Here is a 13,967-nt window from a genome sequence, read left to right as displayed (position 1 = left end):
CACTTTGAGTGGAGCTTTACCCACACACACCCACACACACACACAAAAAATGTTCTGCAAAGAGCAGCTCTTCTCAGCACATGACAACCTATGTTCTACAGGCTCGCCACATCAGAATTGGCTGGTAAAACAGTTTATGTGTAAGTATTAACTGTCTGTGTTTGTCTTTGCCTAGTATCCAGTTTTATTTAGAATTTTACAATGGACTTTTTATACTGTTTCCAAACAATAATATAGATAATGTGCTCCTCAGCTTATTTTTCCTACTCCTGCATGAGGCTGCAATTAGCAGCTCTGGGAATTTGGCTAGGTGAGCAGTCGGCTGCACAAGGTTAATACCAGGATGGAGATTAAAGCAGAACTCCAGAGAAAATACACGTTTACCCTTGCAGTGAGTCTCCTTTGCGTTGTAAAGGTTTTTTCTCGAGTTCCACTTTAAATGCACTGAGCATGTAGGTCACATCACATGAGTCAGGACAAATCATAAAAAGTGTGGCTATTTGATCTGGGTATATCGAAGCAAAACGTAACTGTATCTGGGCACCACAGATTGAAATGCAATGTAATTAATTTTTTATAGTCAAAGCAAACTCACCCGTCCATCCATATCATCTTGCTTTTTGCTGAGAAATCACTTTGAAAAACATCCCCCTTGTATTTCTAGCTACGGCCACCTTCAGTAAGGGTAGATAATTCATATAGCATTTACTTCCTGGACTCTGTCTGCCCTTAGGCCTCTGACATGCAGGCAGGAGGGTGTGCTTAGCTGAGAAAGCCGCTCATCCCCTCCTCCAGATGAAAGGAAAAAAAAATGCCTATGAAGATTCCTGGGATGTATGATGTAATTTTGGCCTAGGCCAGAAACCAGAAAGTAACGTTGAAATTTAAAAAAAAGTTTAACACAAGTAACTATAATAGACCTTCCTATCTTTTTACTAATGCTAGCAACATAAGGATTACAAATAGTTTTAGTTGAGTGAGAGAGTGAAGTTCCACTTTAATATATGTATTATCACATACTTCCTCCTGGCAGGGTCCTATGTCAGTCCGGGAATTGGCGCACCCCGCAGAGCTGGTTTTCACCGTGGATCAGAAAATCCTAAATGACATCGCTCTTGCCAAAGCACAGTATCACACTCAGGTAGGTTTTATTTAGTACCTTGTATATCACATTAGTTAGTACCATGTACAGTTGTGCTCATAAGTTTACATATCCTGGCAGAACTTTTTTTTTATTTTTTATTTTTTTTGGCCATTTTTCAGAGAATGAATAATAACACAAAAACTTTTCTTTCACTCATGGTTAGTGTTTGGCTGAAGCCATTTATTATGAATCAACTGTGTTTACTCTTTTAAAATCATAATGGCAACAGAAACTACTCAAATGACCCTGATCAAAAAAAAAAAAAAAAAAAATCCGTATATGTCACCCCCATGGCATGGGGGTCCTCCAGGCACTATATATTATGAACAGCAGTATATATACTATATGGCCTGCCCTATGTACTCTGCAGAAAATTGGGCCTTAGGTGTTGGTGGTACCAGAACACTGTAAGCCCTCAGTTACTCGTGGTGGGTGCAGGAACGGGCCCTTCTGTGAAATATTAGATCAAAAATTGTAATTACATGCCCTGTTAAACAGGGGCAGAAAATTTGGGCCTTGAGTGGTGGTAGTGGTGCCCCAAACCAGAAATCTTGTTAGAAGCTAACGTCATCAAGATTGAGAAGGAATAGGATAGGCAGCCTTCAAGGGATCCCACATCCATAGCAAATTCAATCAGTTACATCAGCATCAGGTGCTTGATGGCTGCTAATCCAAGACTGATAAATTTTTTCTGAATGCGAGCCTGTGGACAGGCGCACTCTTTGATCTGTTACAAACCCTCCAGCAGCACTGTGTGTGCGTTCAGAAAGCACGCTTGATGCAGGACAGGCCAGTAGCTCAATTGCATATTGAGAAAGTTCTGGCCAGTGGTCCATCCTCAAGACCCTGTAACCCAGTGGATGCTCTGTTGGAAAGGTCTCCAAGTCTGCTCTTGCCCCTAGATATTCCTGCACCATGTAATGCAGACACTGGTGATGGTTGCTTGAAGCGATCGGACCTTGGCGCTGAGGACTGAAAAATAGTTTTAAGGCATCGGTCAGCCGGCCAACTTCTCCACCGGTCTTCCTCTGACTGAACAAAGCCTCAGCAACACATTGTCCAGCACCAGAAATTGTAACCTTCCACCTTTGAAATGCGTTGCACAAACCTTTCTTCGAGGCCTCCTGAAGATGTTTCATCCTCTGCAAAGGCAGGATGAGTTGTGCAACCTTACCCTTGTAACATGGATCAAGAAGGGTTGCCAGCCAGTAATGATAAAATCAATAATGATAAAATCAATAATGAAACATATAAATGTTTATATATAAATAATAAATCCAAAAAGTGCAATGTGCTATAAAAACTGAATAAATAATAAATGATTAAAAAGCAGGCACCATAAATAAGTCCATATAATGAGTCTCTAGATGTTTTCAGTGGCACCAGAAGTGTTCAAATAACTTCTCATCAGAGAAACTGGAGGTAAGGAAATACACAATGTAGTATGGAAAGATATGGGCTCTCAAAACTCTCACCTCCACTCTTTGACAAAACAGCACATCAGGTAAAATGAATAGCCTCCATTCTCTCCTTTACCACCAGGGGATTTTCAATAATTAATAGCTTGAAAATCATGGGCATCCACACTGGACCACCAGGGGGCCGTTCATCCCTGTATCAACTGCACCAGGCAGCGACCTCCACAAATTTGTGCCACCCTTCATGGCAGCTTGCATGGCTTCAGGAACTTCTTAGATGGCCTGGGGTGAGCTCTGGTGACTGTTGGCTCTTTTACTATACAGCCACTATACATCCAGTAATGATACCATGAATCCTAGGGTCCTTTCGCAGGTCTTGCAGAATCAGGGAGGCTGTGCAGCGTAAGTTTGCAGAGGCATTTGATTCTGAGTCCTCTGGGTCACTAAGGATCACATGATCCGTGACTACCTCCTCCCAGCCGCGTACAACTCCTTGGGTTTCTGGGGACTAAAAACCATCCCTTGAAGTGTTGTGTTATCTTCTACATCCATGCTGACACAATCCTCCTCTTCTTCCTGGGTGTTTGGCGAGCCCGCAGGAATGCCATCTGCATAAAGGGGGTCTTGAGAGGTAAGGAAGTCCTCCTCTTCCTCCCGCTGTTCTGCCTCAAGTGCCCTGTCCATGATTCCACAAAGCATGTGCTCCATAGGAAGACTAGAGGGACAGTGTCACTGATGCATGCATTGTCATTGCTCACCATCCTTGTGAGCTCCTCAAATGGTGACAGGACATGCATCCTTGATCAGTAGCCACTGGCATGGCAAAAATAAGCCAAGCTCCCCTGACCCTGTTCTGGTGCCATACTTGCAAAGGTACTCATTGATGGCCCTCTGTTGCGTGTGCAGCATTGCCAACGTTGAGTTGCACCTGGTGGGCATTCCCTTTGAATGTCTGCCAGCCGAGCACTGGCATTGCATGACTGGCGGAAATTACCACAGACTTTTTTGGCCTGCCTCAGGAAATCCTGTAAGCCTGGATACCTGCTCAAGAACCACTGCACCACCAAGTTCAGGCAGTGTGTCAAACATGGAACATGGGTCAAGTGTCCCTGTCGGAGGGCAGAGAGAAGGTTGGTGCAATTGTCGCATACAATCATTCCTGGCTAAAGCTTGCATGGCATGAACCAGCTCTGAGCTTGCCCCTGCAGAGCTGACAGAATCTCTGCCCCTGTATCTCTCCTGTCCCCTAGGCAGACCAATTCAAACACCACATGGCATCTTTTAGCCTGACTGCTTGCTTAGCCCCTTGAACGCTTACAGAGCACCGCTGGTTCAGCGGACAAATCTGTAGAGGAGGGGGTGGAGGAAAGAGCATTTTGGAGGCATGGTGGTGGAACAAGCTCCAACAACACTGAACCCTGTCCTGCATCATTCCCAGCTGCCAGCAGAGTTACCCAGTGTGCCGTGAAGGAAAGGTAACGCCCCTGCCCATGCCTGCTGGACCATGAGTCAGTGGTAACATGGACTTTACTGCTGAATGCCCCATCCAACGAGGCCAAAACATTGCCTTCCACATGCCGATAGAGAGCCAGAATGGTCTTCCGTGAAAAGAAATGGCGTTTTGGAACCTGCCACTGGTACAGCACATTCCATAAATTCATGATAGGGGGCAGAGTCTACCAGTTGAAAAGGCAGCAGTTGCAGTGCTAGCAATTTGGCCAAGCTAACATATAGACGCTGAGCATGTGGATGGCTGGGACCGAATTTCTTTTTACGGTTTAGCAACTGGGGTAGGGAAAGTTGTCTGCTAAAATCAGATGGTGGTGTACTGCTAGCAGATTGGCTCCCAGTATTTGGGACATCTATTGCTATACCTTCAATCCTCTCAGTGCAGGTTTTTAAGAGGACTGGAGATATAGTAGGGTTGGAAATCCAAGATGAGTCTGCCTTTTTCTTTGATGTTGCCAACAGACTGCATGGCAGGTTGTTATATGTCTGGTCAAGCATGTGGTGCCCAAGCGGCTGCTGTTCTGGCCACACTTGATTCGCTTCAGACATAGGTTCCAAACAGCAATGGTGCGATCTGCTGCACACGTGTCAAAAATGCCCACACCAAGGAACTTTTAAAAGTTAGCGTGGAATAAGCAGCACCCTGCACCTGTGGAGCTCTGTGGTGTGCTGCAATAGGGTGGCTGCCCCTAGAGGACATTCTGCCTCGTTGGAGTTGTGCCACCTCCTCCTCCTCCTCTCAGGCACCCAAGTACAGTCAGTGACTTCATCATCCCCTCCCTCCTCATCACTGGAGCAAACGTGGCAGTATGCTGCAGCTGGGGGGACCATGACTGCCAGTTTCTTGTTCTCTCTCTATCTCTCTCTCTCTATCTCTCTCTCTATCTCTATCTCTCTCTATCTCTCTCTCTATCTCTCTCTCTCTCTATCTCTCTCTCTATATCTCTCTCTCTATATCTCTCTCTCTATATCTCTCTCTCTCTCTCTCTCTCTCTCTCTCTCTATCTCTCTCTCTCTCTATCTCTATCTCTCTCTCTCTCTATCTCTCTCTCTCTATCTCTATCTCTCTCTCTCTCTATCTCTCTCTATCTCTCTCTCTCTCTCTCTCTCTCTATCTCTCTCTATCTCTCTCTATCTCTCTCTATCTCTCTCCTCGTGTTACTCCTTTCTTCAACCTGGGAACCAACATTGGAGCCTTCAAATCGCTGCGCATCCTCCAGCAGCATGTACCCGACACTGTGGTTGAATAATTCTGGGAACTCCTCCATGCATGATAGTGGGGCTACGGAAGGAGTTACTGTGGACAAGGAGCCGGTGGAATAGGCCGCTTTGGCAGCTGCATTGGAAGGCAAACTACTATGAGCCTGGGTGACGGGATGAGGATGAAGACAGCTTTGTTATCCACTCCACCAACTCTTCTGCATGTTCTGGCTCAATAACACGGCCAGCAGCAGAAAAAAAGGACAAGCGTGCCCCACGGCCACCTGAAGAGGATGCACAATGCCCATGACCAGCACTGTTGACTGTAAACACAGAGGCTGCTTGCCCTCTTTTAGTGGCCTGCCTTTCCTTTGTGGCCTTCTGGACATGATGATGTATTTTTTTGCAACACTACACTGTATTAGGTACTGTGTACACCGCCTGGAGTGTATTAGAAAACTGTACACAATGTATTAGATACTGTGTACACCGCTTGCACTTTATTAGCAACTGTACTACGGCTGCACTGTATTGTATTCTGTGTACACCTCCAGAAGTGTAGTAGAAAGACAGTTGCAGTTATCACCCCAGTAAAACCCCTTGAAGCAATATAGGTAATATCGAGTACATTTGTTACCGATACTTCAAAAAAAGTGAATATTGTGAATATCCTCCATCCCCTCTCCCAGCACAGTTCCCTCAAATCCCCCCTCTTAGCACAGGACTCTTAGAGTGCACCCTGGCTGAAAAACCCTGCTATAGAGGGATGTGCTTTGTTCATATTTCATGGCTGAAAGTTTCAACCACTTTAAATTTGGACAGACTGGGGAAGGATTGTATCCTCCTCCAAATGTATTTTGCTGTCTGAGCCTCTGTTGGGGAGGTTTTCCCTCATTACCTTTATAACACATGAAGGAAAGTCTATCCAACAGGAACTAGTAGAAATTTTGCTATTGCTGTCCTGGTGACACCTGTGCCCTCTTATTGGTGTCACAGGGACAGAGAGTGTGAGAAAATCTTCACAATGGAGTCACAGACACGAATAAACTAAATATCTAAATACTAATCTCCTAACCTATCAAAACTGCTATAATTTTGGCTTCCAGAAGCCAATCAGATGAATTTTTCAAGGCAGGGTTGCATCTGATTGGTGGATGCAATAAGATAATTACTATTATTGTTTATTATTATTACTACTAGTATTTATATAGCACTGAGAATTTATGCCGTGCCCTCAAGGAGCTTGCAGTCTAAGGTCCTTTTCTCAATTGCATGCATACACATACTAGGGCCAAGAGCCAATAAACCTAGTAGTATGTCTTTTTGGAGTGTGGGAGGAAACCGGAGTACCCGGAGGAGACCCACGCAGGCACAGGGAGAACATACAAACTCCCAGCAGGTAGTGTCTTGGTTGGGATTCGAACCGAGAACTGCAAGACTACTTTGCCACTGTATATGAGAGCCATCAGAGTTCCTGTAGGGGGGGGCCGTGTTTATGAATTCCTCTCTTGTATTATACACTAGAGAGCAAAAGGTGTTCCCAGATTACTGATTAAAAGGAAGTGGATTGGTGCTGATCCGCATCCTGGATTGTATATTATTACGTCGTCCATTATTAGTACATTACACAGTACATTCACCAGTCCTAACAATGTCTCTTCTCTCCTCAGGTCTCAGATCTCCAGATTGCCAACTATGCCTTTACTTCCTTTGGGAAGTCACTAGTGAAGAAGAAGAAGCTCCACCCTGACACCTTTGTGCAGCTGGCTCTACAACTAGCTTTCTATAAACTTCACGGCCGGTATGAACAACTGCTTCTAAACACATAGGGGGCAATTAACCCCTTCACGCCTAAGCATTTTTTTGACACTTGTTGCTTACAAGTAAAAATCAATATTTTTTGCTAGAAAGTTACTTAGAGCTCCCACACACACACACACACACACACACCCACCTAATACACACACACTTTTACAAATTGAAAAAAAAAACAAAGTTAGCACAATTTTTTGTATGATGTCAAAGATGATGTTACACCGAGTAAATAGATACCCATCATGTTAAAATTGCTCACACTCGTGGAATGGTGACAAACTACAGTACCTAAAAATCTCCATAGGCTAAAATATTTCTATAGGTTACCTGTTTGGAGTTACAGAGATCTAGAATTATTGCTCTTGCTGTAACGATCGCGGCGATACCTCACGTGTGGTTTGAACACCGTTTACATTTGTGGGCGCGACTTACATATGCGTTCACTTCTGTGCGCAAACACGGAGGGATGGGACGCTTTGAATTTATTTAATTTTTTCAGATTTAAAAAAAATATATATTTTTACACTGTCCCTTTTAAAAAAAATATAACATTTTCTGAACCTTCCTTGTGACAATAATAGACAGTGACAGGTACTCTTTATGGAGAGATCTGGGGTATATAAGACCCCAAATCCCTCCTCTGCATTTAAGAGCATTCAAAACGCCAAGTTTGTCAGTTTTGAATACTGTAATTTTTTTTTAATTTGCTGCCTTTAGACTCCAATAAACAGGAGGTGATGTCATGACATCGCTTCTGGGTTACTAGATCCGACCAAAGCCGATTACGGCATTGTTCAGGTCTCCGATGCTGCAGGTAGCTGCAGGCATCACCCTGGAATAACCCCTTCAAGCTGAAGGCAGCATATTTGGATTACGTTGGCATGAAGGGGTTAAAACGGTATTAAACCCAAAAGCAAACTTTTTATTATATTGCAACTTATAATTCTTAAATGTAATGGCTGCGTTAGTTTTCTTTTTTAGGCTGTCTTTCTTTTATTTTCTCCTAGTGATCTTGCCAGTAAGTCTGATTTTCAACAGAACAAGCTGTCCTGCAGATGTAGCAGTTAGAGGGCTGGGAAGACAAACAATTTACTACTGACAGAGAGTTACAATGGTCATAGTTTCTTTATGTAAAACCTTTATCCCGAAAGAAAAACAAAACAAAACTTTAACAGTTTAACCACTTCAGCTCGGAAGGATTTACCCACTTCCTGACCAGGCCATTTTGCGATACGCCACTGCACCAATTTAACTGACAATTGTGTCAATTGTACGTTGTACCCAAATAAAATGTATGTCCTTTTTTTTCCCCACACGCAGAGCTTTCTTTTGGTGGTATTTGATCACATCTGTGGTTTTCGTTTTTTGCGCTATTAAAAAAAAATAAAATAAAAAATTATTTTATTTTCTGCTATAAAACACATCCAATTAAAAAACATGAAAAATCTGTATTCTACTACTTATTTTTGGTAAATAAAAAACCCCAATAAGCGTAAATTGATTGGTTTGCCCAAAAGTTATCACTTCTACAAAATAGGGGATAGATTTATGTTATTTTTTTTTTTTTACCAGTAATGGTGGCGGACAGATCGGACACCTAACTGACATTTTTTAACCTTTTTTGGAAAATCAGTGACATTATTACAGTGATCTGTGCTAAAAATATGCACTGACATTGTATAAGTAACACCATTAGGGAAGGGGTTAACATTAGGGGCAAAATGTTCCCTCCTGTGTGTTTACTAACTGTATGGGGGATGGGCTGCCTGGGAAAACACACAGATCTGTCTTCCTGCATTTTATTTATTTTTTTTAATCAAATTTATTGCTATTGCAAGGGATGAACAACATCCCTTGTGATAGCATGGGCAGTGACTGGTACTCTTTTTACTGAGACATCTGGAGTCTATTGGACCCCAGGAGGTATCTCCTCTGCCCTCAAAAGCATCTGATGAAACTGAGATCAGTTTGATCAGATGCTGTACATGCTGGTACCGGCTTGCAAACCAAAACCTGAAGTAACAAAAATCCTTGTTGCTTCCGGTTTCATAGACCATAATAAAATAAAATAAGTTTCTCCCTCATCTCTATAGTAAGCTGGTGCTGTTGGTTTTAGTCCCAGGCTTCCAGTGGAAGAGCAGAGCCCAGCAAGGCGGTGGTGGGGGGGGGGGGGTAATAGGTAGGTAAACACCTTCCACCATATGTAAAAGTGATCCAGCAGCTGTATAGCCACTCGGATCACTTTTACATCATAGATAATCGCCAGCAAAAAAACAAAAACAAACAAACATGCACAGCTCCACCTGCAGCCATGACACTGGTATAACCACTGAAACCCAAGGAGATACGGTTACGTCTTAAAGTGGGGTACAAATACTGCAGCTGCTGACTTTTAATAATCGGACACTTACCTGTCCCAGGGTCTAGCGATGCGGGGCAACGAAGCCCCCCCTCGTTCTCCGCTCGCAGTGCCATCATTGTTACTGTGGGCACCCGGCTGTGGCTTCACAGCTGGGAACCCGCGGCGCATGCGCGAGCTGCACAGGGCACCGTGACAGGTCCCAGATGACTGTGCGGCGCGAGGGGAAGTGATGTCACCAGCCCGGGCAAGGTAGAAGGCAGACTCCGAGGGACCCCCTAGCAACAGGTATTTAGAGGTGAGTAAAATAAAAAATTTTTTTTTTTTTTTTAAGAATTTTAAACTAGATTTTATTTTTTGGTGGCAACACCACTTTAAGGGCAGGAAGTGGTTAAACAGGCACATGGAAACTAGCACAATTTTTGCCCCCAACCTCCCCCGCCACCCCCCCACCGCTTAGAATACAAAAACATAAAAGATATTGATAAACCAGAGTCCAGTTGGTTTTCATTTATTCTGTTTTCCAGTGTTGACATCAAATTTCGATTTAGTTTTAGTCTTTTGACTAAAAGGCCATTTTATTAGCATTGCTTTAGAATTGCCAAACTCATTATACACTCCTGGAGTAAAAATCTAATAACATGCTATTTATTTATGGTATGAAGGGTTTGAACATGTACTACAGACACAGATTTAGCCGTTGTGAAATATACTGTATTTATCGGCGTATAACACGCACTTTTTCCCCCTTAAAATCGGGGGAAAGTCGTGGGTGCGTGTTATACGCCGATCCCCACTGTCTGTGAGTCTAAAATACTGAGCGCCGCCGAAAAATACCGAGCACCGCCGAACAAGACGGAGCCGATTGCTCGGCTCCGCTCGTAGTCCCGCCTCCCTGCTGTTTCTCTAGCAAGCGCTGCCGAAAAAGACCGAGCCGACTGTACTGTGTACTCGGCTCGGCTTGCAGTCCCGCGGGACTGCGAGCGGAGCCCAGCCGAATACACAGTACAGACAGCTCGGTCTTTTTCGACAGCGCTCGCTAGAGAAACGGCAGGGAGGCGGGACTACGAGCGGAGCCGAGCAATCGGCTCTGTCTTGTTCGGCGGCACTCGCTCGGTCTGTCTCGGCAGTGGGAAATGTAACCACTTCAATACAGGGCACTTAAACACCTTCCTGCCCAGACCAATTTTGAGCTTTCAGCGCTGTCGCACTTTGAATGACAATTGCGCGGTCATGCTACACTGTACCCAAATGAAATTTTTATCATTTTTTTCCCACAAATAGAGCTTTCTTTTGGTGGTATTTGATCACCTCTACGGTTTTTATTTTTTGCGCTACAAATAAAAAAATACCGAAAATTTTGAAAAAAAAAATGTTTTTTTTTTGTTTCAGTTTCAAAACTTTGTAAATAAGTACGTTTTCTCCTTCACTGATGGGGCTACACTGATGGGCACTGATAAGGCGGCACTGATGGGCACCAATGAAGTGGCACTGATAGGCGGCACTGATGGGCGACACGGATGGGCGACAAGGACGGACACTGATAGGTGGCACAAATTGGCACGGATGGGCGGCACGGATGGGCGGCATGGATGGGCGGCACGGATGGGCGGCACGGATGGGCGGCACGGATGGGCGGCACGGATGGGCGGCACGGATGGGCACGGATGGGCGGCACGGATGGGCATGGATAGGCGGCACAGGTGGGCACGGATAGGCGGCACAGGTGGGCACGGATAGGCGGCACAGGTGGGCACGGATAGGCGGCACAGGTGGGCACGGATAGGCGGCACAGGTGGGCACTCATAGGCGGCACAGGTGGGCACTCATAGGCGGCACAGGTGGGCACTCATAGGCGGCATCGGTGTTATACTATAGTAATGGATGCCAATCAGTGATGCCCATTGTGGGCACTGATTGGCACCCATTGTGCTGACTGGCATCCCTGGTGGTCTAGGGAGGATTATGACCTTTATTACCTTTTCCCTGGTGGTCTGGTGGCGTCCCTGGTGGTCCAGTGTGGGCATCCTCGGGGGGGGGGGGGGCTGTGCTGATAATTGATCAGCACAGACCCCCCCCTGTCAGAGGAGCAGCCGATCGGCTCTCCTCTACTCGCGTCTGACAGACGCGAGTGAGGGAAAGCCGATCACCGGCTCTTCCCATTTACACTGTGATCAGCCGTGATTGGACACGGCTGATCACATGGTAAAGAGTCTCCGTCGGAGACTTTACCGAGATCGTAGTTGCCTGGGTGTCAGACTGACACCCCGCAACAACGATCGCCGCGATGCGCGCCCCCGGGGGCGCGCAGCGGCTCATAATCCTGATCACGTCATATGACGTCCGGTCAGGATTATGAAACCACTTTGCCGCCGTCAATTGCCTATAGGGCGGGCGGCAAGTGGTTAAACATGGGCAAGGCTGCAAACGGCGCTGGCCAAGCTGCAAATGACACTGATCATTCTGCAATGATGGACAAGGCTGCAGATGCACACTGATAAGGCTGCATTGACGGGAATTAAATGTAAGTTTTTTTTTTTTTTTCCCCCCTTAAACTTCCCTCCTAAAACTTTTTTCCTTAAAATGCCCTCCTAAACTTGGGGCGCGTGTTATACGCCGGTGCGTGTTTTACCCCGATAAATACGGTAACCACTTTATAAATAAAACCAATAAATAAACATAAATATTGCTTTTTTGACAAGCAAAAAAAACTGTTCGCTGTAATGCCATTGCACATATTAGCAGAATATATTACCAAAATTAAATATTAAGAAAAAAATAAGATGAGCTTTTTTCTTATTTTTATTTTTTTCTTTCAGCAGCTTAGTAGATGCCCTCCACCTTTTCTTATGTGGTAGTGCAGTGTTCATTTTGACATCAAGTTTTAATTTAGTTTTAGTCATATAGTCTTATGACTAAAATGTCATTTTAGTTTTAGTCGTATTTTAGTCATATCAGTTGTTTGTATTTTAGTTGACTAAAATAGTATTCATTTAGTAGACAAAATTAACACTGCTGCTTTCTTATTCTTAGTCCCGGATGTTGTTATGAAACTGCCACTACTAGAATGTTCTACCATGGGCGCACTGAGACTATGAGACCCTGCACTGTGGAGGCCGTGACCTGGTGCCGCTCCATGCTGGACCCTTCTTCTACTGTAAGTCGAGCTGCATACAGATAACTGTCAGCCTTGCTCAGCCAGAACATATTTGATAATATCAATGTATTGTTAAAGCGGGATTGCACTGTGGAAAAAAAATATTAAAAGCCAGCAGCTACAAATACTGCAGCTGCTGACTTTTAATAAATGGACACTCGCCTGTCCCGGGGTCCAGCGATGCCGGCATCCGAGGCCGATCGATCGCTCGGCTCTCAGCTGCTGCCGTCATCATTCTAGGTGAGGGAATCGGGAAGTGAAGCGCTGCGGCTTCACTTCCTGGTTCCCTACTGCGCATGCGCGAGTCGCGCAGCGTAATAGGAATTGTCCGTGCTGTCTCTGGGACTGTGTGTGTCCCAGCAGACAGCGCGCAGGGACAGGAAGAGGCATAGACTCCCATGGGAATCTATGCCTGGAAGTGGGTGTAAATACCTGTCTTTGACAGGTATCTGCACCCCCTCCCCCCCTGAAAGGTGCCAATTGTGACACCGGAGGGGGGGAGGGTTCCGATCAGTGGAAGTTCCACTTTAGGGTGGAACCCCGCTTTAAATGGTTGGTTTACCTTTTCCTATAAACTGCCTATACAGGTAAAGGGTGCCTGTTGATGAAAACCAACTGACCAGCTTTGATTAACCCATTGCTATCCAGCACAATTGTTTTACTTTTTCACACATGTTAAAATCAGCATTTTTGTTGCTATAAAATTGCTTAGAACCCCCCCCCAAACATTATATATTTTTGAAACCAGAGGCCATGGAGGATAAAATGGTGCCTGGTGCAGATTTTTTCACAATATTGTTGAGGCCGTTTATTAAAAACAGGTTTTCCAAGAAAAATACGCTTAAAGTGTAAGTTTACGTTTACAGAAAATCTGTACGGTGAACTTACACGGTACTTCGAATACTCACATGGTCATAGAGCGGTCAGCAGTTACAAGCCTACAGATAAAAGTTAAAAACAATAAGCCTGATGGTGTGGTGGAGCGATCCCAGCCAGAGGGTCCCAAGAAGGGTAAAGGGACAACTGTAAATACAGAGCTCCTGTATAGCGCATTATGTCAGCAACCTGCAGTGGGACTTCTTTTTTTTTTTTTTTTCCCTTCTTTTTTTATACAAGAGAGTGTTTGCTACTGATTTAATACTGTTTACAATTACACTTTATTTTATTTGTGATTGTGTTTAGCTGTAGTCTTTACATTTATGTCTTTACAGCTCGCCGAGCGGCAAAGGTTGATGCTCAGCGCTTTTGCGAAACATAACAAAATGATGAAGGAATTCCAGCAGGGGAAAGGTTTGTACTTGAAGGCTTAGACAGATGGTTATCTTCTAAATTTCCTTCAAAACTTGTACCACCACTTATCTCCAA

General features: G+C 44.6%; 2 protein-coding genes across 3 annotated transcripts in view; one reads left to right on the top strand and one right to left on the bottom strand.

Moving 5' to 3' along the window:
- Positions 1 to 627, bottom strand: part of OLAH (oleoyl-ACP hydrolase) — a 105,707-nt gene extending 105,080 nt beyond the window's left edge. The window contains exon 1 of the mRNA XM_077490864.1: positions 596 to 627. Coding sequence (XP_077346990.1) covers positions 596 to 612 — 17 coding nt within the window. The 5' untranslated portion in view covers positions 613 to 627. The remainder of the gene's footprint in view (positions 1 to 595) is intronic.
- CROT (carnitine O-octanoyltransferase) overlaps positions 1 to 13,967 on the top strand; it is an 87,376-nt gene that overhangs the window by 58,227 nt on the left and 15,182 nt on the right. For both annotated transcript variants that reach the window (XM_077490863.1, XM_077490862.1), the window contains exons 11-14: positions 1,034 to 1,141; positions 6,942 to 7,072; positions 12,479 to 12,602; positions 13,814 to 13,892. In XM_077490863.1, coding sequence (XP_077346989.1) covers positions 1,034 to 1,141; positions 6,942 to 7,072; positions 12,479 to 12,602; positions 13,814 to 13,892 — 442 coding nt within the window. The remainder of the gene's footprint in view (positions 1 to 1,033; positions 1,142 to 6,941; positions 7,073 to 12,478; positions 12,603 to 13,813; positions 13,893 to 13,967) is intronic.

The sequence above is a fragment of the Lithobates pipiens genome, unplaced genomic scaffold (assembly GCF_037356315.1).
Source record: "Lithobates pipiens isolate NorthernLeopardFrog02 unplaced genomic scaffold, aLitPip1_a1.2 Scaffold_19, whole genome shotgun sequence".
Lineage (NCBI taxonomy): Eukaryota > Metazoa > Chordata > Amphibia > Anura > Ranidae > Lithobates > Lithobates pipiens.
This window is presented reverse-complemented; position numbering and strand designations above follow the sequence as displayed.